Here is a 26,656-nt window from a genome sequence, read left to right on the forward strand (position 1 = left end):
AGCGGGTTTAAACGTTTAAACAGGCGCCAACCTTCACCCTAACCTTAAACTGTCTTTTTTCTTTCTTTAAGTTATTATAAAATATTGGTGTAATTAAAAGTGGGCAAACAAGGATTAACTATTTATTATAAATTCAATGTTTTGAATTTCTTTCTGAGAAAACTACCGTATGAGGTCTGACTCAAATAAATAAAGTATCAAATTATTGGATTTAATCTATCCATAGCAATGGGATGTTTCTACGTGTTAAGACCACCCCCACAGCTTAATGGACACCTCTAATTAGCATAGGTTTAATTTACTGTCGGATGGGAGAGGTCAACAGATAAGTATTGTTCTTTAATTAAAGATCTTTGGATTTATGTCTTATTTTCTTTCCTATATTCTCAACAAATCATTGTCATACAGTTTTTACACATGCACGATATGTAAGAAAATGAGGAAGGCTATACCTTGACCGATGCCTAAACAGCCACATTGGTTTTTTTTTAAATTGATGTCACAAATTTCATTTCAAGTTTAAAATTAATCACTCCGTTTACTGAATTGTACGAAAATTTATAGGATGCTCAACGGTACCGGTGTATTTGAAAATTCTGCAGAAAAAAAAAACATTCTGCCAAGATAAAAATAAAATGATGTGGTTTAATTGGCAATGGGAAAACACTCCATCAGAGACAAAGAGACCCCGGCTTTTTGGGGGGAGGAGGGGGTCGTGTTGCTTACTAGTCTTTAGATTGATATGTGATATTTTGTTTGTGTTGTTTGTCCCTTCTTTGTTTTTATTTTTAGCCTTGTCAGATATTGTCTTTTTTTATTGGACTTATGATTTTTAAAGCCCAGTAAGTAAGATCTCATTCTCTCAAAAATCAACATTGTTCTTATCTGAAACTACTTGACAATTTCTAAAACAATATCATTCCATTGCTCAATTATGAGAACTTTATTGTAAGAATATACTTTTTTGTTTGTCTGTTTCAAAATGGAAATAGACATATCGACAAACTGAACGCTATCTCGTATCTCATTTACTGTTTACTTAAAATTTATTCACAACCAACTATTGCTGTCGATTTGTAGGTATATTTATATTGCAGACTACGCTGTATCTGATATCCTTTATTTCAAGATCAGTTTTGTTTGAAATGAACATGGATAATTCAAAAGATAGATTTCATTTTATAAATCATTATAATTTATAAAATGTTCATGCAATGGTGCTGTAACAGTTAAGGTTGCATACATACTTTGATTCCAAATGCTAATGCCATTTAGGGGCTCTGCATTAGAATAAGATCTTCTTCATCTTTATTTTATCTTTTTTTTTAAGGTAGATGTTGAGTGTATCGCGCTTGATAACTTGCTATATGCTGCACCCATCGCTTTTTAAATATTCACCACAATTTTATTTACTTTTAAAACAGAAAACCATGTACAAAATTACTTTTATGTATATGAGAATGTCCATGATTCAATACTATAGAATAGAAAACCATTCATTATGTTCTAGATTATGTAACAGTAAAATTTTGATAGGTTGCTTGTCTACTTCATAGGGTTCTGTCTCAACTGGTTTTACTGTGTGTTATTTAAAATTACTATACTTGTACAAAATCACTTAATTTGTACACCAAATTAAGGTAAGTAAGTAAATTATTTAATATAGTGACATGTGTAGATATGTACAGATTATAAACATATAATATGTGACATTTAGATACAAATTGGTTTTTAAATATAATTTTCGTTTGGTAACATTTCTGACAAAGAAAGGCAAGAAAAATGGTTAAACCTGAACTATTCTTGTTTACTCTTACATGCCTTATAGTGGCCATTTATTTGACAAATGCTTCCCAGAACGTGCATGACGTGCTTGTGCGAAAAGAGACCAGCAATGACCTTCATGGAAAGATATACCATATACCTTGTAAGTTTATGATTTTAATAACTTACGTTTACTGTGAAAAAATACTTTAAATTCTGTATTTTGATTTCGAGATGTTTCATTTCTTTTTTGTTTCGTTCTTGCATACATTCGTATGCTGCCAAGTTTTGACTTTGGTTTCGGTCTTTTATCTTAAATTAAGATTGCAAAATCATTTGAATTTGATAATCTTGTGAGGCACGGAGTTCAAGTTGATATATTTCGTATTTATTGTCCATCGAGTTGGAGATGAAAAATAAACGAATTTGAACAACCATGCAGATCAATATTATTTTATTTTATTTTTTAGACACAAAAAACGTAGGTATTCAGCATTTATTACTATTGTCTTGAGTGTCTCTTTGACAATGATGAAAAAATCCTTAACAAAGGTTTCGTTTCTTAATTGATCGATTGGTTTTTTTAATGCAACTTTCAACACTCATGGTTATATCGTGGTGGCCAATTTTTATTAATCGAGAGAACCACCGACCTTTGACAGGACATTTGGCAATACTAGTCAATTTATTAGTTTATCGGAGTCGAAAACGCTGGTGCATGAGGGGTTCGAACTTACAATCCCAGTGTTGAAAGGCTAGTGGTATTGTATAGACGCAGCTTAGACAACTCGGTCGCCAAGGCCAACAGTCTGAATCGAAAAATTGGGCAGGTTTTTGTATTTCCCGAGAAACACTCGTGAATTTTGCCGGAAAAAATAAAGTTTGTATTTTCACTCCACTGTTTTGATATTCTGCTTCAACAAATGTTTTATTTCATGTTCTATTTTTTTATAGTTCCGTATCAAGATTAGTTAAGAATTTCTGGTTGTTTGGATGTGGTATTAACCGCATTTCTTTAAATTTGAAAGATGTTGTTTTTTATTTTTATTTTTTTCTATTCTATGAAACCAATTTCTGTAATCACTTTTACTTCGATGACTGAAATTGTTATTCGCCTTGTTAAAATTTACTATTTCCTAAGGTCTAATTACCACCGTTGAAAACTAATCAGATAATAGCGCTATTTGGAATGAAATTTCTCTTTATTTTCATTTACGAATAACAATTGTCGTCAATTATGATGATATCTTTATTGATACTTAAATGTAGTAAAATAGTTTTTAATTTATCGAATTATATATCCGACTTTCGTGAAATTATACATTTATGACTTTATGATGTAAAGATGTACATGACTTCTAATATAACCCTTTTTCTGTTGTTACTGTCGAAATTATACAAGGCTTATCAAGCCTGCACCAGAAAGAGTGATTGACGTACAAGTGTTGTAAAATATGTTAAGATACTAAGTGTTTTGTTTTACTGACGAAATCAAATGGAATAGAAATGGTGTTTTAAAAAAAATCACAAGTCTATAAAGTTGTTACAAAAGCATCATCTATCCAGGGCAAACAAACTCGTTATTGTCAACATCTGTAACCAAATACAATAGTCAATGTACTCATCAAATTCAATCTCCTCACATTTCCGTAACAATAAGGCATCCCTTCTGATCTCCAGGGCATAATGATGAACAAAATACGGATTCGTTGCTTTCTTGCAATTTTCAATTTGAGTAATAGTACTAAGCTATTTTCCGTAAAATCCCAAACCGTAAGTTATTTTCATGTAATTTTTTTTGTCTTGACTTGTCTTGTCTATAAGGCCTCTTGATCTCTTTGAACACGGCATATTTAGAAATATGGCAGATTGTAATCAGCACCGCCTGCTGAAATACAGCACCCTATATTGGAACAAGCACATAAGACGGGGCCAAACATATTTCGAGGATTTAACTTCCACCAATCTAGGACAGAAGTATAGTAGCAAAATATAAAAATAAAACCTAATCCAGACTAATAATAGCATATGATTCCAATTTCCAATATCAAAGTATCAATTGGTACACCTCCAACGGACATTGCAAGTGCTAAGATGTCATAATTATAATAAAAAATCTAGAAAATCATGACCGTGTTCAATGCCAAACTATATGTATCAATAAGATAACACTTTGTGTTAGTAGCTGCATAGTATATATTTGGACTGAACAGTTAGAATACTCTTTGTGCGTTCTTGATTTATTTTCAGTACTTTTGGACAATAAAGACAACTGTCATCTTCAACAATTGTCTACAGACGAGCTTCTACAATTAATTTGGTATAATGGTGCCATTGAGGAGCCTTGTTATGTCACAATACAGCCACTGAGTAAATACGATTCATATACACCGTTCTGTATGGAGATCAAAGCAAAGAATATTCCGTGTGAGGGAAACCGTCCTTTAATAACGTATCAGACCAAATTGGACAATTACCGGTTTCATGAAGGGGTAAGCATAACTAAAATAAATTGAGATTATCAAAGTTGATCAATATCGATATCAAAACAACAAAATTTGCCCCTAAAAGAGTAAAAAGTATCTTTAACTAGAGGCTCTAAAGAGCCTGTGTCGCTCACCTTGGTCTATGTGAATATTAAACAAAAGAAGCAGATGAATTCATGACAAAATTGTGTTTTGGTGATAGTGATGTGTTTGTACATCTTAATTTAATAAACAGTCTTGCTGCTTACAATTATCTCTATCTATAATGAACTTGGCCCAGTAGTTTCAGTGGAAAATGTTAATAAAAATTTACAAATTTTATGAAAATTGTTAAAAATTGACTATAAAGGACAATAACTCCTTAGGGGGTCGATTGACCATTTTGGCCATGTTGACTTATTTGTAAATCTTACTTTGCTGAACATTATTGCTGTTTACAGTTTATCTCTATCTATAATAATGTTCAAGATAATTACCAAAAACAGCAAATGGGTTGTCCGATTCATCTGAAAATTTCAGAGCAAATAGATTTTGACCTGATAAACAATTTTACCCCATGTCAGATTTGCTCTAAATGCTTTGGTTTTTAGAGTTATAAGCCAAAAACTGCATTTTACCCCTATGTTCTATTTTTAGCCGTGGCGGCCATCTTGATTTAATGGCCGGGTCACCGGACACATTTTTTAAATTAAATACCCCAAAGATGATTGTGGCCAAGTTTGGATTAATTTGGCCCAGTAGTTTCAGAGGAGAAGATTTTTGTAAAAGATAACTAAGATTTACAAAAAATGGTCAAAAATTGACTATAAAGGACAATAACTCCTAAAGGGGTCAACTGACCATTTCGGTCACGTTGACTTACTTTGGGCCAGGTGAGCTAAAAATTAAATGATCCGAAAGGTTACCTGTAACAAATCTTAGGTTACCAGCGTTGTCAGTTGAATAAAATATTAAATCAAGTCGTGTAGAATATCATAGATATGGTATTTGAATGTTTTAAAATACCTACATTAACTTTTACAGTTGTCAATCAATTGTCTTGCATCTAGTGATCTCATTTAAGGAGATTCTTTTGGTGGCTGTCGTCTTGCTAAATAAAAAATTGTCTGTGAAGCATTGTGTGTATTTCTTTGTATTTTTCCATTTAGTATTGATGGTGTCTATTTTAAGTATTCGTGTGTCTCTCTTCAATATTGATGATGTGTCTCTTTTGTGTATTGATGGTGTCACCTTGAAGTATTGATGGTGTCACCTTGAAGTATTGATGGTGTCACCTTGAAGTATTGGTGGTGTCTCTTTTTGGTATTGATGATATCTCTCTTTCTGTGTCTTATTCTCTTATGCTAGTATTTTTATTTAATTTTATTTTGTAAAGGGGGGGGGGGGGTTCTAAAAAAATATTGGGTTTACATCATAAGTCTTTACGCTTTAATTTAATGAACCCACTTAAGCACGTTGATTCTGTTGATATCATTGAGCAGAGAAAATCCTTTATCTTCTGCATATATATGTTTGAATGTAAGATTAAGATATTAATTGTATTTCAGACTGTTCCTTGCACAGCGAACATTGAACAAGAGCGATGCTTTACAAAGAAAACATCGTTGACCGTCATCTTCTCATCCATGGCACCAAAACCCGAGACATCTTCATTTTCAGTACGATTTTACACACATATGACTAATTCAGTAGATGATAATGCGTGTAGCTATGGATGGGAAGTATTTGGAAGCCACTGTTATTACTTTGGAAGAGATCAAAAGAATTGGACCGGTGCAAAGGTATTCAAATAACTTAATTATTCATTTTATATATTTTGGCTCTATATGTATAAAATTATTATATAATCATGCTATGCATATGTTATATGCAGAACGTTAATTTTCCTGTTCACATAGAATAGTGCCAATAATCCAAAAATGTGGATGGTAAAGCAGTCTTTGGAATTATATATAAAATAATGTGATGTATTAGGATTGTCAATGTAAAGATATTCACCATACGACCAAAGGACAAATATATTAAGAACTGTAGGTCACCGTACAATCTTCAAAATGAGATTAGACCGTACCATACAGTGAACTTAGTTCTGTTAATTTTATTTTACGTGATCCGTGTAATATATATATAACAGCAATGAAGACAATGTATCCTTATTAGTATTATACTTTACTTAAAATTGTTTTAATGTGTAAATGTGTACCTGCATAAACCAAAAACCTGTCTGAACCAGACGTACTCTAAAGTCCAGTCATATCAAATTTTATGCATTGTGAACCTGATTATACCAAACATGTGCCAAAAGTGAACAAAATCTGTATTCCCGAAGAGGTTTGGTTTAGAAAACTTTCACTGTTATTGTACTCGTGTCTTACGGCTTGCTAATTTTGTAGGAATTTTGTGAAAAAAGTGATAGCAATCTTGCAAGAATTGAAACACCAGAAGAAAATGAATGGCTTTATAACCATCGAGAAAAAGGTAAATTACAGTACAATGACTTCAGATTTTAGTTTTAGCATTTACGTAACAACTCTTTGATGGGTCCGTAGGTGGCCTTTTGCATGGCAAAATTTCTGTCCATTGTATACCCTCATTTTATTGATATCATTCATGGTATATATTTCAAAGGACATGATTGATTGAGTGTTGGTTGTTTGACGTCCAGTGGCAGATAGTACATACATGTTCAGGACGAGAACAAATTAAAATTAAATACAATAAATAGGTCCAGTAATGGAGGCCGTCCGGGATGAAGTTTGGGGCATTTTAGATTGCCACTGAAAATGAGGGGAAAAAATGGACAGAAATTTTGTCATGCAAAATGCCACCTACGAACCCATCAAAGAGTTGTTACAAAAGTTCATAACGCGCAGCGAGAGTGGTACTTTCTCTAAACGAGGAATCGGATTTAACGTCCCCTTTTTGACCGGACGTGACTGCGTACTTGTACATCCCGCAAAGCCAAACGGACGCCCCACCTTGACAAGGGTTTTACTGCCGGCAGGAAGAAGACCTGCAGTTACCATATTTCTATTCTCCAATTTCCCTTGGGGGTTGCAGGACAAGAAAACAAAACTCATCTTGAAAGGGAACTGTTTTTGTTAAATTACATTTTCTTTGCAAAAGAGGGACGAAAGATACCAGAGGGAGTCAAACTCATAGATCGAAAACAAACTGACAACGCCATGGCCAAAAATAAAGACAAACAGATAAATAATAGTACAGATGACACAACATAGAACACTAAAGACTAAGCAACACGAACCCCACCAAAAACTGGGGCTTATCTCAGGTGCTCCGGAAGGGTAAGCAGATCCTGCTCCACATGTGGCACCCGTCGTGTTGCTTATGTTATTACAAATCCGGTAAATAGTCTAATTCGGTAGGTCACATTCGTGAAAAGGGAAGGGTATTGTAGTTACGACATAAGGAACGTATCCGATATCATCTGTTCCACAACGGTCAACCAACTCGGGAACAATAGTTTTGATAGTTGATATATGTAGTACTAGTATATAGTATTATACTAATTAATTCATTGTAAGTGGTTTTACCAACACTTCAGCACATGTTGGCTTTGACACCGGGAGAATAAGTTATCTCAAATACGACATTCAATAGACAGACACTAAAAGGGCGATCAAATCAATAAAATCATTATTTAAAACAATATTACTATTCATATATAAAAGAAAATCCATTTTCAAAACAAACTTTCAACACTAACATTAAAGATATATGAAATAACTTTTAAAATAAGAGATTTTTTAAGACATATATACACCATACTGGCACATTGTATGTAGAATTATATCTGTATCTATTTGTCCAAGCTCAGAAACAAGAAGAAAGCTCAGCCTTTATAGATATAAGATGTGGCATGAGTGCCAATGAGACAACTCTCCATCCAAGTCACAATTTATAAAAGTAAACCGTTATAGGTCAGAGTACGGTCTACAACGCGGAGCCTTGGCTCACACCGAACAGCAAGCTATAAAGGGCCCTGTTTTGTAGCGAAAACAAATAAGTTGTATATTTTCCGAAATTTTTTGTACTAAGTCTTGTATTTGGTAGATTTATTCTACTTAACGTTGACGCTTGAAAACGGTTTGGGGTTTTTACAAACGTCGGTTTTTATTTCTTTAAAAGAAATCGGCATGGCTTAATATACATAGTTGCTATGAATACAAGTATAATGCATATGATAGTTTATATTATCTAGGTAAAAGGTGTTACTATAGTTCATATCATGTAAAATTGAGTTAAGAATGTTGGTGTAATTTTATAATTTGATAGAAGATATGTGGACAGGAGGAATTAGAAGCTTCTATGATGACTTCATATGGTATGACAATAGAGAGGACATGCTGTATACAAACTGGAATTTCATGGAACCTAGCAATAGCTATGACAACGAAGACTGTATGCTGTTACTCATTACAAACAGCGGGAGGTGGAATGACAGGAAGTGTTCCACCGAAGCTGAATTTATCTGCGAAAAAAGTATTTCAAAGAAAAAATAGCATTCCTTTTACATTCATTTCATTGTTTTATTGTATTAATCTACAATAGTAAAATCAATGTGTTATTTAAATTATTACTCCGGTTCATTTGGAAAGAAATTCAATATTGCATTTGGTTCTTAAATCGTGTATGCTATGAACATAATGTACTGTTTTTAATTAACATCCTCAAATAAAGTTGTATTCAAACTGTGTGTCTCGAATTGTCCGCCTTTTGCAAAAAGAAAACTTACGAAATTTGTTTGATTATTCGTATGAATTACACCGATACATATGCATAAATAAAGAATATATGTACACGTGACAGGGTTACGTTATTGTTATCATTTGTTGTTTTAGATCTCAATCATGCCCCTTTTTATCTAATGAAAGAACGTTCTATAAAATACCCAAATAAAAAGGGAACTTACTTTAAGAAAAAAAGATATGTTAACATGTTCAAGCAAAACACTAATAATTATTCAAAACCGTATAAAAACGCTAGCAATTATTGAAAGAGACAGAAGATATCCGAGAAACAATTAAACAAATCATAAGTCGGTGAATAGCATTTACAATACCATATCCATTAGCAAAAACTGCACAAAAAAAAACTAACTACAGTCTACGAAACACTATTCTGAAAACTATCCTGAGCAACCTGAACCTCAACAATAATTGAGTGGTATAGGGCACACGTCGTGCTTTATAAAAGTTAGCCGAAAGTACTTATTCTGTTGAAACATGTATGATATCGTGCCGTGTTATATATATACACTTTCATGTCAAAGTCTGTACTTCAAAGAAAATTTCAAACAACCTTCATTCATGTTCAACTAAATTTCTTTTGGTTTCGGATATCCTTAAAAATTAAATTTTAAAACAGTTTTATAATTAACAGCAATGTATAAGCATTAACTGATTTATGAAACATAATATGTTAAAGTTGTGTTATTGAGGCTTATTTAAATTTGGATTCTAGTAGTTTTCATTAACTTTCTCATTTCAATTTATGAATTGAGCAAATAAGGGGAAATGGCCTAAGCCCTTCTAAAGACATATATCAGACAAGGCAAATATAAAGCAATACGAAAAGTATATATATAAAGAAATTATTTTACCCTTCAGAATTTTAGAGTATACTTTTAAAAACATACGGATTATTTCACGCGACCCGGAAAAGTAATCAAGTGTTGCAATACTTGGTAAATATCCTTCTGTAAAGCCGAAACGTTGACTTTAGCTTAGTTGATTATTTGACATTTTCTATTTGTATATCTCTTTTTATGCCCACCTACGATAGTAGAGGGGCATTATGTTTTCTGGTCTGTGCCTCCGTTCGTCCGTTCGTTCGTCCCGCTTCAGGTTAAAGTTTTTGGTCGAGGTAGTTTTTGATGAAGTTGAAGTCCAATCAATTTGAAACTTAGTACACATGTTCCCTATGATATGATCTTTCTAATTTTAATGTCAAATTAAAGTATTGACCCCAATTTCACGGTCCAGTGAACATGTAAAATGATAGCGTGAGTGGGGCATCCGTGTACTATGGACACGTTCTTGTTATATATCTTTTTATATAATATATATTCGTACGAATATCTTCCAGTGACTATAACAGATGTAACAATAATGCTTAGTAGATTTCGGTTACCGCTGAATCTATTATTTTTTTCTTTCAATTATTGGTGTTAAAATGACTTCTGTTTTAAAAAGCTTTGCCCTTTTTCCTTCCTTAAATAGATAGGTTTTTGTATGCAAGTGACTGTGAAAATTCTTCATAAAAGTCCTGTTTGACTTCTAATATCAGGGGAGGATAATGTATACTTTATAAGCTGTCTCATAAAACTTATAGGTCTTTCGTTGATATCAATTTAGCCGTGAGACCTTTAAAAATAGAACGTTTTCGACTGAAGTATGAAGAAACAAGAATGTGTCCAAAGTACACGGATGCCCCACTCGCACTATCCTTTTCCATGTTCCATGGACCGTGAAATTTGGTAATAATCTAATTTGGCATTAAAATAAGAAAGATTATACTATAGGGAACATATGTACTAAGTTTCAAGTTGATTGGACTTCAATTTTATCAAAAACTACCTTGACCAAAAACTTCAAACTGAAATTCCCACTTTCATTTTCTATGTTCAGTGGACCGTGAAATTGGGGTCAAAAGTCTAATTTGGCTTTAAAATTATAAAGATCATATCATAAGCAACAAGTGTACTAAGTTTCAAGTTGATTGGACTTCAGCTTCATCAAAAACTACCTTGACCAAAAACTTTAACCTGAAACTCCAACTTTCATTTTCTATGTTCAGTGGACCGTGAAATTGGGGTCAAAAGTCTAATTTGGCTTTAAAATTAGAAAGATCATATCATAAGCAACAAGTGTACTAAGTTTCAAGTTGATTGGACTTCAGCTTCATCAAAAACTACCTTGACCAAAAACTTTAACCTGAAACTCCAACTTTCATTTTCTATGTTCAGTGGACCGTGAAATTGGGGTCAAAAGTCTAATTTGGCTTTAAAATTAGAAAGATCATATCATAAGCAACAAGTGTACTAAGTTTCAAGTTGATTGGACTTCAGCTTCATCAAAAACTACCTTGACCAAAAACTTTAACCTGAACGGACGAGACGGACGGAAGAACGAACGAACGAACGGAGCCACAGACCAGAAAACATAATGCCCCTCTACTATCGTAGGTGGGGCATAAAAATGACGTTTGGAATAAAACCACAAAGTTAAGAGTTTATGATTTAATTGAAGACTTTAATTTTGATGTCACAATATTACTATAATAGTATGTGTATGCAGTTTCAATATACTTAGTAGTGAATAAACTTATTATAGATACCAGGAATAAAACATTGTTCGCCAGACGTGTGTTTCATCGATCTACCAAAGACTCATCCGTGATACTCGAGTTAAACTTGAAAAAGGCAATAAGTTTTGTCCACGTGCTGTATTATTATGTATAGACTGGACGCTGGAAACCACACAATGCTTTGACAGTTGGAGAAGGCAGACTAGAACATGGTCATGCGGATTTAGATACATGCGTTGCAAGGCTATATATATGGCATCAATGAAAATGGAAGTGTCGAGACGCCGGAAATTTTTGGCTCATCGAGGTGAGAGCAACAATGTGTTTGAGCTCTCTCACTGTCTTAGTGCACACAACGTTTCCTGGAAGACAATGATCAGATAGTCTAGGGTAGGACTGTCCAACTGTAAAATTGTTAATATTCTATAGAAATGATGCACTGCAGATGCAATTGTCAACAATAAACACAACCATATGGTTGTAAACAGTTACTCTCCTTAATAATCTCTTATGTTCTTCCATTTAGGGAGCTACCATTTGATTTTTAGGGGGGGGGGGGGGGGGGCTGATTGAAATTTGAAAAAAAATGAAGGACAGGAGTTTTGATTAAAAAAAAAGGCAGGATGAGCACTGACTGACTTGGCCAAAAAAAAAGGCAGTCATGATGTAAAAAAAAGTCAGGATAAACTAATAAAAAAAAAGCGGCAGGACCGAATAGAGTGAAAAATAAAAAAGACAGGACAGAGATTACAACTAAAAAAAATGCAGGACAAAATTTTTCATCCTAGCGCCCCAGGGGGTGTTTAACGACATTGACTACCCGTGAGGGTCTCGCACGTACGGGCTCAATTACCGATGTACAATGTTAGTTATTTCATGGAAGTATTATAGTCAATATAATACTTCCATGGTTATTTGTGCAATTTCTGTAATAATATGATATCTGTAAAAAAAAAATTAAAAAAAGTTAAATGAGAAAAAAATAAGAAAAAGATAATATATTATATAACGGATGATCAAAAACGTGTTATATACACTCATGATGGGTGTCCTACTAAACGGATGAAATAATGTCAAAACATAAGACCCTTTTCATACTTTATGAACGAATGTATATAACCCTTTCTGTTATAGAATATTAATTCTTAATCTACTAAAATTAAGGGGTTTTAATACCATGTGACATGGGTGCTCCAATAAAGGAGGAATCTAATAAAAGAAGAAGAAAGTAGGGATGACCTCAGTTTCTCTCCCCTACCTTATTATTGCCATCATTTTTTAAACGCCAAAAACAGTTTCAATACACGATCATGGCATACAAATTTACCAGTTCCTCTGAAGAAGACAAAGAATTTCCAGTGATTTCACAATCTTTGTCTTTTAACCAACTTACCCCGAAAGCAGCAAAACATTATCATGGTCTCCATGAACGTGTGTCAGATTGGAATTTACACCAAGTTGAAAAGCAATTGCATATTTATTATGCCACTGATTATTTAGATAGCCATAAAGAAGTTTTCAAAAAAACAAACACTTCTACATTACTAGAATTGACAGAAGATCAGAAGAAGTATTTGCAAGATCTTCAACGTTTTCTAGAGTTTGATACAGATTATGAAGAATTATGGCTGAAGACCTCTGTGGTTGAAAAGAAGCTTTCGGTACTGAGAAATAAACTTGAGTAAGTAATTTCGTAGCACCATGGATTTCCCATTTTTATAGTGTCCATACAAGTCCTTGCTATCACCTAGGACATGGACTTCACTTTATTATAATTCTTAAATCATTTGCATATCTATATATACTTGAATTGGATTGGTCAATTAGAACTTTTCTCTTGGTTTACACTTCGATAAACCATGCTTCTAAAACTACTTTCCTAATCTATTCTACACATTCTTGCAGGGCATACTGGGTTTTTCAGCAAATTGAGATTATAAAACAATTGCATTACAGTTGTTTCTATTGTCTACTGGTCTAATGCATATATAACAAAAAAAGAAATAAAATAAATGCACTAAAGCTTAGAAAATGTATAAAAATGAAATTTAAATAAATTCTGCGAAATTTCATGAAGTATTTGGCAAATTTACGTCATGGCAAAACACGACGTCATACGAATGAGAAATTTCAAGGGAAAGATTATTTCGTTACGTTTACGCTTCAAATTGGGATAATATTTAATCAAAATGAAGTCTTTGAGGTACATGTACATGTAGGTGCTATTTCATTTTCGATTCTGATGCATTTATCGGATATTTATGGTTTTTAGAAAGTCAAGATGGTGGCATACTCCTTAGTTACAACATGCCATTGGTCTTTTGGTGGTTAATATAGTAGCCATCAAACAAATAATGTAAATTATAATCGCGTATGTTTGGCTGAAGAATTATAAGGATTAAACACATTTTTTCTAGAGGTTATTGATGTGTAAACCAGGTCTCTTACTCACAAACTTGACATAAAACTTTTTCAGACTTTTTTTCTAGAGGTTATTGATGTGTAAACTGAGTCTCTTACTCACAAACTTGACATAAAAGTCCTTCTGACTTTTATTCAGTTTGTGAGTTAATCACCCTGGTTTACACATCAGTAACCTCCAGAAAAAATGTGTTTAATCCTATAATGAGGCAGTTGCTATTTGGTCTACATGTCTTCTTCTTCTTTTGTTACAGAAAACCATCAATGTACTGATGTTTACTTTCCGGCACATGCCTGGTTAATGTTTCTAAATAAATTGATATGGATAATTTTTGTCAAAAATTTGATTAACAAAATATTTCTGTTTAAAGTTGTTTTTATGCCCCACCTAGGGGCATTATGTTTTCTGGTCTGTGCGTCCGTCCGTCCGTTCGGTCGTCCGTCCGTTCGTTCGTCCGTCCGTCTGTCCGTTCGTTTGTCCGTCCGTCTGTCCCGCTTCAGGTTAAAGTTTTTGGTCAAGGTAGTTTTTGATGAAGTTTAAGTCCAATCGACTTCAAACTTAGTACACATGTCCCCTATGATAAGATCTTTCTAATTTTAATGCCAAATTAGAGTTTTTACCCCAATTTCACGGTCCACTGAACATGGAAAATGATAGTGCGAGTGGGGCATTCGTGTACTGAGGACACATTCTTGTTGGTCATCTATTTTCGTTTTTTCAAATTTTCAAGATAAAAATATGAGTATCAGTTTATTTCAGATGAGGGTAAGTATCAAGGAGCACATCGTGAGTGAGTGCACCCTTGAAGTTTTCTGTAGTTGTGTTTTTAGTAATTTCAAAGGATAATTTGTTCCATTGAGTCTTTGATGGTTTTACAGAAAAAAAGAAAATTTATAGCTGTCTTTATTGCATTGAATTTGTCTGTAAGATTCTTTACTGGTGGATCTCGTAGTAGACTTGCTTGTTGTAATACATTATTCGATGGAATGGCTATATTTTGATTTACAATTTTGTGGAACATTATAAGCCTTGTTCGTAGTCGGCGTTCTTGTAAGGTTTGCCATTTCATGGTGTCTAGCATCTGGGACACACTGCTGGTGTTGTGATGTCTGTTGCACATGTACCTTGCCGCCCGTCTCTGTACTTTTTCTAGTGATTTTAAATTTTTGTTTGTAAATGGGTCCCATACAGTACAACAGTATTCTAACTTTGGTCTTATAAGTGTTTTGTACGCTCTTTCTTTAATTGTTTGCGTTTGGACTTGAGGTTTCTTCTAATGAGACCTAAGGATTTATTTGCTTTTGCAGCGGTTTGTTGGATGTGGGTGTTCCATTTTAGGTCTGCTGAGATGGTGATGCCTAAATATTTTGCATGTTTTACCGATTCTAAAATGTGTCCATACATGTTGTAATAAAAGTAGATGAGATTTCTTTTTGTTGTTATATTCATTATGTTACACTTGTATGGATGAAAAGACATAAGCCAATCTTTTCCCCATTGTGTGGCAGCTTCTAGGTCTTCCTGAAGCTTGAGACAGTCGTTTTGAGTTTTATTTTGTCGGTAGATTATACTGTCATCTGTGAAGAGTCTGATTTTGCTATGTTGGATGTAATCTGGGAGGTCATTTATGTTTATTAAGAAAAGTATTGGTCCTAGCACTGTACCCTGTGGGACACCAGATGAGACTGGTATTTTTGAAGATGACATGTTTTCTAAAAGTACTGTTTGAGTTCTGTTTGAAAGAAAGGATTCAACCCAGTTAATGATTTGATCTGATATGCCAAAGTATTTCATTTTGTATATATAGTAATCTTTTGTGTTGTACCTTGTCGTATTATATGTCTCTGGTTTTACTTTGATATAAAAAAGAAGATGTGGTATGATTGCCAATGAGACAACTATCCACAAAAGACCAAAATGACACAGACATTAACAACTATAGGTCACCGTACAGCCTTCAACAATGAGCAAAGCCCATACCGCATAGTCAGCTATAATAGGCCCCGATAAGATAATCTGTTCTATATACATGTACATTGTATACATGTACAAATGTAACGTAAAGGTACCCAAATTGCACCTATTTTGTAACTTTTTTCACCAAAGTTTATTTATAATCCAAACAAAAAAAAGTTCCATTCTATAGACATGATAGATATAGGAAGATGTGGTATGAGTGGTATGAGTGCCAATGAGACAAGTCTCCATCCAAAACCATTATAGGTCAAGGTACGGCCTTGTAGATGTATCCTAATTTACCGGTAGGTCTTTTCACCACCTTACACCACCGCACACCACCAAACCCCACTGCCAAATGATCAAGTGACCGAAGCAACACTCTTAGTACATATTACCTATCGCAAGTTATAATGCACTAACAGAATATGTCAACACACGGTGTTCTGAAATCCACAACACCTGATAGAAATTGTTTTTTTCATTCCATTTCCGTTGCTTTATATGGAACTGAGCAGCATTCATTGGAGTTTCGTCTACGTACATGTGTACAAATGTGTTTACATCCAGAACTCTACAAAAAAAACGTCCCGATGTCAGCGACATATTTATACTGTCTCCATCATACATGTATGAAGAATCCGTATTAGACTGTTCTAGACCAGCAACGTACTCTTCAATTTGGACAATGATTGCAGCATCTGACCCAGTGCCCTCGGTATTGCCATTTCTTCCATTTACCAAGCAATTAATGGTCATCAGGACCTTGCTGTCAAGGTGCTACACACTGTTTTCTAAGCTAGTACAACGTTACAATCAAATTCTACAATCAGCATAATGTGGACACATACATCGTTAGCCTCTAACCCATGCTGTACCTGGACACCAAATCACTTCATCCCAATTTTAGAAGACAATTCAAATAGCATAACATATCAGTGGCGGATCCAGAAATTTTCATAAGTGGGGGCCCACTGACTGACCTAAGAGGGGGCCCGCTCCAGTCACGCTTCAGTGATTCCCTATATAAGCAACCAAATTTTTTCCCAAAAAGGGGGGGCCCGGGCCCCCTGGGCCCCCTCCCCCCTAAATCCGCCTCTGCATATGTACCACAATCTCATAGCTCGCTACACGTAAATACATCAAATCCTTTAAACGATACTTTGGAAAATTACTCGACAGATAAAACCATACTCCTTAATCTCCAAATATAAGTATCAACCAAGGTGAGATGACGTTAACGTTAACATTGAATATGACGATAGCATTTAAGAGCCAGTTGCTGATAGTGATGATGACGAATATCCAGCTCCTGATGGCGTTAATTGTCTTCCACTTCGTAAATTCATGTCTGCAAGAGAAATTCAATGTTTCTCATACATTATTAAAAGAGAACAGGTTTTTGATGACTGTCCCTCTGGTAATAAATCCAATTCATGGTTTCTAGTAAATAACAACGGAAACACCCTTACCAGCGACAAGAAAAGAAATGACTATGACGATTGTGGTACATGGAATACCAGCAAAAGCCGCACCCATCTTCAAGATAGCAACTTTAGAACAATTTTCAAAAAAAACGGTCAGTATACTGTTTAAAGTAATGCATAAAAGGTCAAGTGGTATGGACCCCTTTCGAACCCCAGCCTCCAAAATCCAATGTGGCTACTGTGCATCGCTACGAGACAGTTTTTAAATCGAATGATGCATTCAAGAAACCAGTTTCCTGGTCAGTCAGGGGATTTACTTAAATAAGTGATTTTCTAAATCACTGATTCAAGTAACATTATTTCCATAAAGGTTGGAAGTTAGAGTTGTCTTACTTTAATAATCACCTATTTAAGTAGTACAAATTAATCACTAGAAGAAGTGATTTAATTTTATTGAAGATTTAAATATAGAATACTAATGATCCAGGGACTAATTATCTTTCTAAACTTATCAGAACCAACATCTGTGTTGTCTAGGATGACCAGGTCATTTCAGGTGATGACCTTGTACTGAATCTAGGATAATGACATAAAAATCACTTGTTTAAGTATCAGACCTCAATTTCCTTCCCAAAAATCACTTCTTTAAGTATCATTCCTTTAATAACCCCCACTAATTTCAACACCCCGGAACGTGAAATTTTTATGGCGAACAGTAGAATTTTATTACATAATCTGAAAGATGAAACCTTGAACTTCACAGGAAAAATACTCCCACTGCTGGGAAAAATCTTTTAAGAAAGTATCAGTTCATTATGTAAAGCCATTATTATAGCATTTTTTCAACTAAAATAGAATTTTCAGCTAAAAGATAGCATCAAAGGCATACACCTTGCTACTTAAAAGAACCAAAAAGTTCATTTTTGTCGAGACTGCAACTTTTGTTGCAGAAAGCTCGACATAGGGATAGTGATCCGGCTGCGGCGGCTACGGCGGCGGCTGCTCTGTTAGCTAACTTCTTAAAAGGTTTATATTTTAGAAGGTGAAAGACCTGGATGCTTCATACTTTGTATATAGATGCCTCATGTTACGAAGTTTCCGTCAGTCACATGTCCAATGTCCTTGACCTCATTTTCATGGTTCAGTGACCACTTGAAAAAAAGTTCAAAATTTTTGTAATGTTGAATTCTCTCTTATAATAAGTAATAGGATAACTATATTTGGTATGTGCGTACCTTGCAAGGTCCTCATGCCCGTCAGACAGTTTTCACTTGACCTCGACCTCATTTCATGGATCAGTGAACAAGGTTAAGTTTTGGTGGTCAAGTTCATATCTCAGATACTATAAGTAATAGGGCTAGTATATTTGGTGTATGGAAAGACTGGAAGGTGTACATGTCCAACTGGCAGGTGTCATCTGACCTTGACCTCATTTTCATGGTTCAGTGGTTATAGTTAAGTTTTTGTGTTTTGGTCTGTTTTTCTCATACTTTATGCAATAGGTCTACTATATTTGTTGTATGGAATGGTTGTAAGGTGTACATGTCTAGCGGGCAGATGTCATCTGACCTTGACCTCATTTTCATGGTTCAGTGGTCAAAGTTAAGTTTTTAAGTTTTGGTCTTTTTATCTAATATTATATGCCAAAGGTCAACTATATTTGGTGTATTGAAATATATTATGGTCTATATGTCATTCCCGCAGGTTTTATTTGACCATGACCTCAATTGCACGGTTCATTGCACAGTGTTAAGTTTTTGTGTTTTGGTCTATTTTTCTTAAACTATAAGTAATAGGTCAACTATATTTGTTGTATGGAAGCTTTGTTAGCTGTACATGTCTGCCTGGCATGGTTCATCTGACCTTGACCTACTTTTCATGGTTCATTGGTCTTTGTTTAGCTATCTTGGTTAATGTTAAGTTTATGTGACAGTTGTAATCAAGCTTTATACTTAGGACTATCAACATAAAATCAATGATTAGTAAAGAAGGCGAGACATTTCAGTGTGTGCACTCTTGTTTTTTTATTTTACTAATTAAAAGATATTATTTAAATCTATGTGTTTAAAATTTTGAATAAAGTACATAATCCCAATTTGTGACAAAACCTGAAATTTGCTACTCAAATAAGTGATTTAAAAATCACTTATTTCAGTAAGTCCCCTGACTGCTGGTTTTCGTCATCATCCGATACAAATTTGCCATATATTGCTCTGTACGAGTATCAGGGTACCTACGCTATTAACTCTAACGATAAGGTCCGTACTCATCCCAATATTATTCGCCAAGTGCAAACAAAATCAGCGACATAATGACATGATTGTATTTACCGTTAGATGTTTATATTTAACATGTTTAAAAAAAAAATAACTTGAAAACTTTTAAAACTAGAGATCAACATGTATTGTCCGACAAACAAGAATAATTTTTGATCTGACTCTTAATTTGTCTCTGTGAACAGTTTGCATTATATTTCATTTTTTGTTTGTTTCAGACCAATCAGCTTTTTATCCCAGCCTGTTTATATTTCTAAAGGAGAGATATTCATCAACACATTAGACTCATTTTTTCAACTGTGTATGGAGGCAAAACAGACCAGGTTTCAGGTCTCTGAAGGAATGTTTACATCTCTTCTTATAAGTCTTGGACAAGCATGCTGCCTTACATCTTCGTAAGTACAATTAATGAATTTTTTTCTTCAAATTACAAATTTGATATACATGTTTGTCTGATGCCATGTGCATCATGATAAATGCAATTAAAAATACTCAAAATTACTTTGGGCTGTCAGAGTCTATACCAGATTTAAGTACGGTGACCATAGTTGTTTATGTCTGTGTCATTTTGGTCTCTTGTGGACAGTTGTCTCATTGGCAATCATGCCTCATCTTTTTTATATTAATCAAGATGATTTTATTCCGACACATAACACATATTTAAAGTAGTGTTATTATTATTATACCCCCGGTAAAAGGGGGGGTATACTGTTTTACCTCTGTCTGTCAGTCCGTCCATCAGTCCGTCCGTCCATCAGTCCGTCAGTCAGTCCGTCCCATGAAACTTTCGTCACATTTTTCTCAGGAACTACACATCCACCCTTTCTTTAATTTGGTATCAACATTTATATATGTTAGCCATACCGTGTGATGCGTTTTCACATTCATCACTTGACAACTTCCTGTTTACCGAACACTTGTATGATTTTACACATGATAGCCAAGTTGAAAATTTTCGTCACATTTTTCTCAGGAACTACACATCCACCCTTTCTGTAATTTGGTATCAACATTTATATATGTTAGCCATACCGTGTGATGCGTTTTCAGATTCATCACTTGACAACTTCCTGTTTACCGAACACTTGTATGATTTTACACATGATAGCCAAGTTGAAAATTTTCGTCACATTTTTCTCAGCAACTACAATACAAGGATTTCTGAAATTTGGTTTCAGGATTTATATAAGTCAGCTATACTGTGTGATGCGTTTTCAGATTCATCACTCGACAACTTCCTGTTTACCGAACACTTGTATGATTTTACACTGATAGCCAAGTTGAAAATTTTCGTCACATTTTTCTCAGGAACTACAATACAAGGATTTCTGAAATTTGGTTTCAGGATTTATATAAGTCAGCTATACCATGTGATGCGTTTTCAGATTCATCACTTGACAACTTCCTGTTTACTGAACACTTGCATATTTTTACACTATTAATATTATCCACTTGCGGCGGGGGTATCATCAGTGAGCAGTAGCTCGCAGTTTCACTTGTTACAATAGCAATCACTTTATGTAACTTGCACATTTTTGAAGTAACCAATTAACCAAATATATGTAATTACAGTAAAATCAGGGTTGGCAATAACCCAGGTTTTATGACCATTGCCCAATATGTTAATTTCTTTGTGTGTATACTGAATCCATATTCTGAAGTAATCAGTAAAAAAATTTCAGTAATTTGCTTGTAAATAATTCAAGAATATCAAGAATATACAGCCATATTTAGACAATTACTTTTCTTCTCTTGATTGTTTTAATTGGTGTGTTTTTAGGGGGTACAGAGCAGTATTTCTATTCTAGAATATACAGCCATATAAAGACAATAACTTTTCTTCTCTTGATTGTTTTAATTGGTGTGTTTTTTAGGGGGTACAGAGCAGTATTTCTATTCTAGAATATACAGCCATATAAAGACAATAACTTTTCTTCTCTTGATTGTTTTAATTGATGTGTTTTTTAGGGGGTACAGAGCAGTATTTCTATTCTAGAATATACAGCCATATAAAGACAATAACTTTTCTTCTCTTGATTGTTTTAATTGATGTGTATTTTTTTTACAGAGTAGTGTTTATTGTTCCCCGCTTAACCCAATCTGGGGGACATGGAAATACCTGGCATCCCCCTGTCTGTCTGTCTACAAAAAAAAGTGTTTTATTTAGTTATTGCCTCAGGGGAAGGGGGACTTCAATACTTAATTGAAAGGGGTACCGCTGGGGTTTTGTTACCCCACCCTTTTCATATAATTTAGATTTTAAAAATGTTTACCTTTTCAAATATTGCATGTAGGTAAAAATGTTACCTTTTCCAATATTGTTCGGGCTTCATGTGGTGTGTAATGTAAAGGTGGAATACCAAAGTGTCAAAATAGAGAACATTGATGGATTTAAAAAAGAACAAAACCAGCCAGGAACACCAAGAAAGATGACAGACGAAGAAGTTATGGGAACTTTATTGACCTTATCATATATTTCTGATAGTTTTCCCGACCTATTCACATATTTTAAAGCTTGAAAAGGTAACCTATCCTAGTGGCACGTCCTATCACCTTGTATATAGGAAGTGGGCCCCCCTGAGGTTATTGCGCTTGTACCTTGGATAGATAAAATATGTGCAATGGGGGGGGGGGGGGGGGGGAGGGGTGGGCATTGGAACTCTGTTCTTTTATATTTTTCAGGGGAGGGACATTTTCAGTAATGCTTAACAATTGTTTGATTTCTTTTTTAATTAGGTTGTGCCTCCATAAACAAACCCGGACTTCATGGAACAATTTAAGAGGAGTTGCTGTTAAATCGCAACCAGAATGCCGCTTTTTCAACAGTAGGACTTTTGGAAATTGTGCAATGTTAAAACCTAAAGCCATTGTATCTGTTGTTGAGGTATATAGTTATTGTCAACTTATTTTTGTTTGCCTCATTAGAGGAAGTATTGGAATTTGAGGACATTAAATTTTATTCATTTCCAACTGATTTTTACAGTTTGTTCCATACTTAGTGTTGATACACCACTCTCCCAGATAAGGAGGGTAGGGTTTAGAGCTCATCAACATGTTTTATCCTGTCACATTCTGTAAGTCCTTGTCCCTTGTCAGTAGCCTGTAATTCAGTGGCCGTCTTTGGTTGCTCTCTTGTCATATTTGTTTTTCCTTTGCTGTTTTATCATAAATAAGGCCATTGGTTTACTTGTTTCAATTTTTTTTTAATTTTCATGACAGGGCCTTCTTAGCCTTCTACAAATGTATCTCTATACGGTATGGCTTAATCTTATACAATGTAGGTTGACCTATAGTTGCTTACATCAACGTCAGTTGGTGATAAGTTGTCTCATTGTCATATATCAAATCTCCTTATTTCTATATTATGCAGATTTACTATAACCTTCCTTGTCACTAAAAATGAGTATTAATTTTTGTAGTTATGCCAACTTTTGCAGAAAAAAAGATGTAATAGCACCAAAATATTTAATAATTTTATTACCCTTTTTTGTATTCTATAATTATATAAACTCTATCAGAAATGATTCAACAAATTTGATATATCCTACATGACTTCAAAAGATTCAATCATTTCAATGAGTCCAGTAAAGTTCATTTAAAAAAAAAAACTCATGAAAATATTCACTGGATTTACATGTATAGCCTATAGGTGTCATATAAAATAAAAACCACCCAAGTGACCTAACTCGAATACTTCAAGCCCTTTCCGTACTTGATTTTCTCCCACACGAGGGCTAGAACTCCTTATGATCATTGGCCGCGTCGCCTGCTCTCTGTGAGAGAGAGCCAATCAGCGGCGATCAGGATATGAGTCTGCGCAACTCTCTTGAAATTGTCTTACCAAACACGTGTGTTCAATTAACACAAATCCGATAATTAATTACAGCTTTTACATTAATGCTAGCAAGACAAATCTTTGTTTGGCTTGCTTGCTTTGTTTGTATCAATGTTTGCTCAAGCATGGCAATTAAGATAGGCGGGGTTTCAGCTTGTATACATCATACTTAAATTTTATTGGACGTTATGTTTGAGGTTAAGGACACTAAATTTTAAAACATCACATGACAAATATTCTCACATGTTTCCTTACCTGTAAATATACAATACAGTCAGGATTCTACTTCGTCAAAATTATCTCCCCATTACGGCAGTTCATTTTCACAATCGTAGAAATGGAAACCAATTTTTTTTTCATCATCCAACTTAAAGATTATCGTCAAATACTTTTAGTAAAATAGCTATTCGAACACACCTACTCTGATTTTGTGATTCATTGGATAGGTATTTCACTTGACCCCTACATTTCATCTTTTAGTATTGTGATTTTTTTATGTTATAAAGTCAACCTGTAGCTTTGCTATATAAAAATGATAGAATCTGAAGCGAGATGATGTATCAAATACTCTTCCTTTGTACGTTTTCAAGACAAATATTCATCTCAAACACACCCTAACATAAAAAAGGTGCACTCGATTTTCTCTTTTCGATACAATTGTTACCCATTTATTGGAATTTTTTTGAGTTACATAAATGAAAGGGCAGACACGGAAACAACTGAACTAATAGATTAATATGTTATAAAAAAAAACAATATTAAGTTTATATTTTTCTTTCATTGACCAATTATTGTATTTTTACAGGTGAGGAAACATGTGAGAATATTTGTCATGTGATGTTTTAAAATTAAGTGTCCTACACCTCAAACGTAACGTCCAATAAAATTTAAGTATGATGTATACAAGCTGAAGCCCCGCCTATCTTAATTGCCATGCTTGAGCAAACATTAATACACACAAAGCAAGCAAGCCAAACAAAGATTTGTCTTGCTAGCATTAATGTAAAAGCTGTAACATCAATTAACATCAGTTTACATCATTTATCATCAATTAACATCCGCAACTCCTCCTTCTTTAGCTGCCAATTTAAATCAAAATTCCCATATTGCAAAGCGGTGTGAATTTTCCGGTTGACGGTCTTGATCGAGGAAGACGTTCAGGCGTTAATGTAGCCTTCGTAGATCAGCGGAATATAACGACTGGATTAATAGGGTTACAAGTGACCCAACACAATATAGCTTTACATGGGATTACCCTATCTACAGGTTGCACTTTGTAAATAAAGCTGGTTCACAAGCCACGCCTCTTTTAGGGAGATATATAATATTCATAGATATTTAATTTTGTTTATGTACTGGTTCCCAGATATGATGTCTATGTTTCATCTCATAGAGAAATAACTTGGGAATGTTACCAGTTTTAAAACACATATTAGCTGCGAAAGATGAATTCTGAGGGAGACTCAAAGTGAAAGTAGAGGTTGTACAGAATTTTAGTATAAGTTTAAACTCTTAGAAGTTTGAGGCATATAAATGTTGAAAATATGCCGCACAGCCCTATGTTTTGTCCTTTGAATAATAAACTAGTGCATATCAACTTTCTGTTCTAGGATATAATTTTTCACGAAACTTCATAGTAAAAGTGGCACAGCTTTAGCCGCAAAGGGAGTTCCTATGGGAAATTGCATTGTCTATATTTACAGAAGTGCAACCTACAATGTAGAGGCTAATATTGAAGACTATATTTTTCAAATACATTACCATTGCATCCAGTGATTCGTGAAAATAAGATATATCTTATATTCTAACTCAAACATTAAGTTTAATTCTTCCAAATTATAAGTACAAAAGATGGAGTCAGTCATTTGAATTGAGCTTTTAAGTTTGTTTAATTATTAACACAGTGATTGTTTTTAAAGGTAAAGAATGGGAAAAGATTTGGTTATACAGGATTAAAACATCAAGAAAGAGAATCTTTTAGTAAAAGATCAAAACATTCACAAAGGCGTCATCAGAGTAGAAAAAGACATAGAAATAGCATGGAAGATAGCTATACAGAAGAATCATATGACTCTGAAATCAATTCAGGTTTCTCCAGTTCTAACAACTCCTCACAGATTAGTGATATGTCTGGTAACCGAATACCTGAAATAATAAGTTATATTAGCAGTAATACACTTGCAAAACATGCAGGGGAACTTCTTCTGGATCTTCATAAATACCAAAGTGAACCAAAAGTGTCAAATATTATGAATTTACCAGGCATTATTGTAGATGGGACCAAGGTAATTACAAATAAATTAGCAGTAGTGAGGATACTTTTACACCTATTTAGTCTGAAAATTTGGCAAATCTATTTTTATTCATTCCCCTTCTGACCAAACATTTTTTAATTACAAATTTTGATGCTAAATATTAAAGCATACCATATATCTGTATATCTTGGTATTTGTATAGCACTTTAACATTTTATGCTTCCTGGGAATATTTTCAGGAGCATTAAGTAATTGCATTGTTGGTCAGTTCCCTCTTCCATCAACCAGCAATTGCATTTCAGTTAATCTTGCTTAATTGAAAAAAATTATCCCCATCAATTGGTGAACTCTTAAACCAAAGATTTATTTCATTTATTTAGTAGTGACATTGTTCAAGATTTAATGGCTTTTAATATTTTGTAGGTTTATTTTACGATGCTGGAGATGTCAGAAAGTCATCATGAAAAGCTTGATAAAAACATTCAATTAAATGAAAGTGACAGAGCCACTGTGTATTATGCTAAACCTTTAGACATTTTGGTACAAAGTGATCGGAACATAATTATAGAAAACCTTGTTAAACTACATAATATTTAAATTTAAGAAGAGAAAATATTTGTAATATAAAAATCCAGTCTCATAAAACAACATCTTGTATTTATTATGATAACATTCTCATGATGTACTCAAAGAAAAAAGTACAAAATAATTTTCCTGAAATTTAGGTTATTATAAAAATAAGAAGATGTGGTTTGATTGTCAATAACACAATTCTCAACTAGAGACCAAATGACAAAGAAGTTAAGAACTATAGGTCACTGTACGGCCTTCAACAAAACTCAGGGGCGGATCCAGCCATTTTAAAAAGGGGGGGTTCCTAACCCAGGACAAAGGGGGGGTTCCAAC

General features: G+C 34.0%; 1 protein-coding gene and 1 long non-coding RNA gene across 2 annotated transcripts; both read left to right on the plus strand.

The window, feature by feature from the left end:
• The first annotated feature begins 1,746 nt into the window (after nt 1–1,746).
• Nucleotides 1,747–9,076, plus strand: LOC143046966 (uncharacterized). Its single transcript, XR_012969333.1, has 5 exons — nt 1,747–1,927; nt 4,015–4,256; nt 5,798–6,031; nt 6,644–6,728; nt 8,547–9,076. It is a non-coding gene; the product is annotated as an uncharacterized LOC143046966 (long non-coding RNA).
• A 3,750-nt stretch (nt 9,077–12,826) lies between these two features.
• On the plus strand, nt 12,827–26,398 carry LOC143045226 (uncharacterized). Its single transcript, XM_076217582.1, has 5 exons — nt 12,827–13,260; nt 19,879–20,055; nt 22,397–22,544; nt 25,415–25,780; nt 26,174–26,398. The coding sequence occupies exons 1-5, from the start codon at nt 12,890–12,892 to the stop codon at nt 26,345–26,347; spliced, it is 1,236 nt and encodes a 411-aa protein (XP_076073697.1). The 5' UTR covers nt 12,827–12,889; the 3' UTR covers nt 26,348–26,398.
• Nucleotides 26,399–26,656: the final 258 nt, after the last annotated feature.

Source organism: Mytilus galloprovincialis, chromosome 9 (assembly GCF_965363235.1).
Source record: "Mytilus galloprovincialis chromosome 9, xbMytGall1.hap1.1, whole genome shotgun sequence".
NCBI lineage: Eukaryota > Metazoa > Mollusca > Bivalvia > Mytilida > Mytilidae > Mytilus > Mytilus galloprovincialis.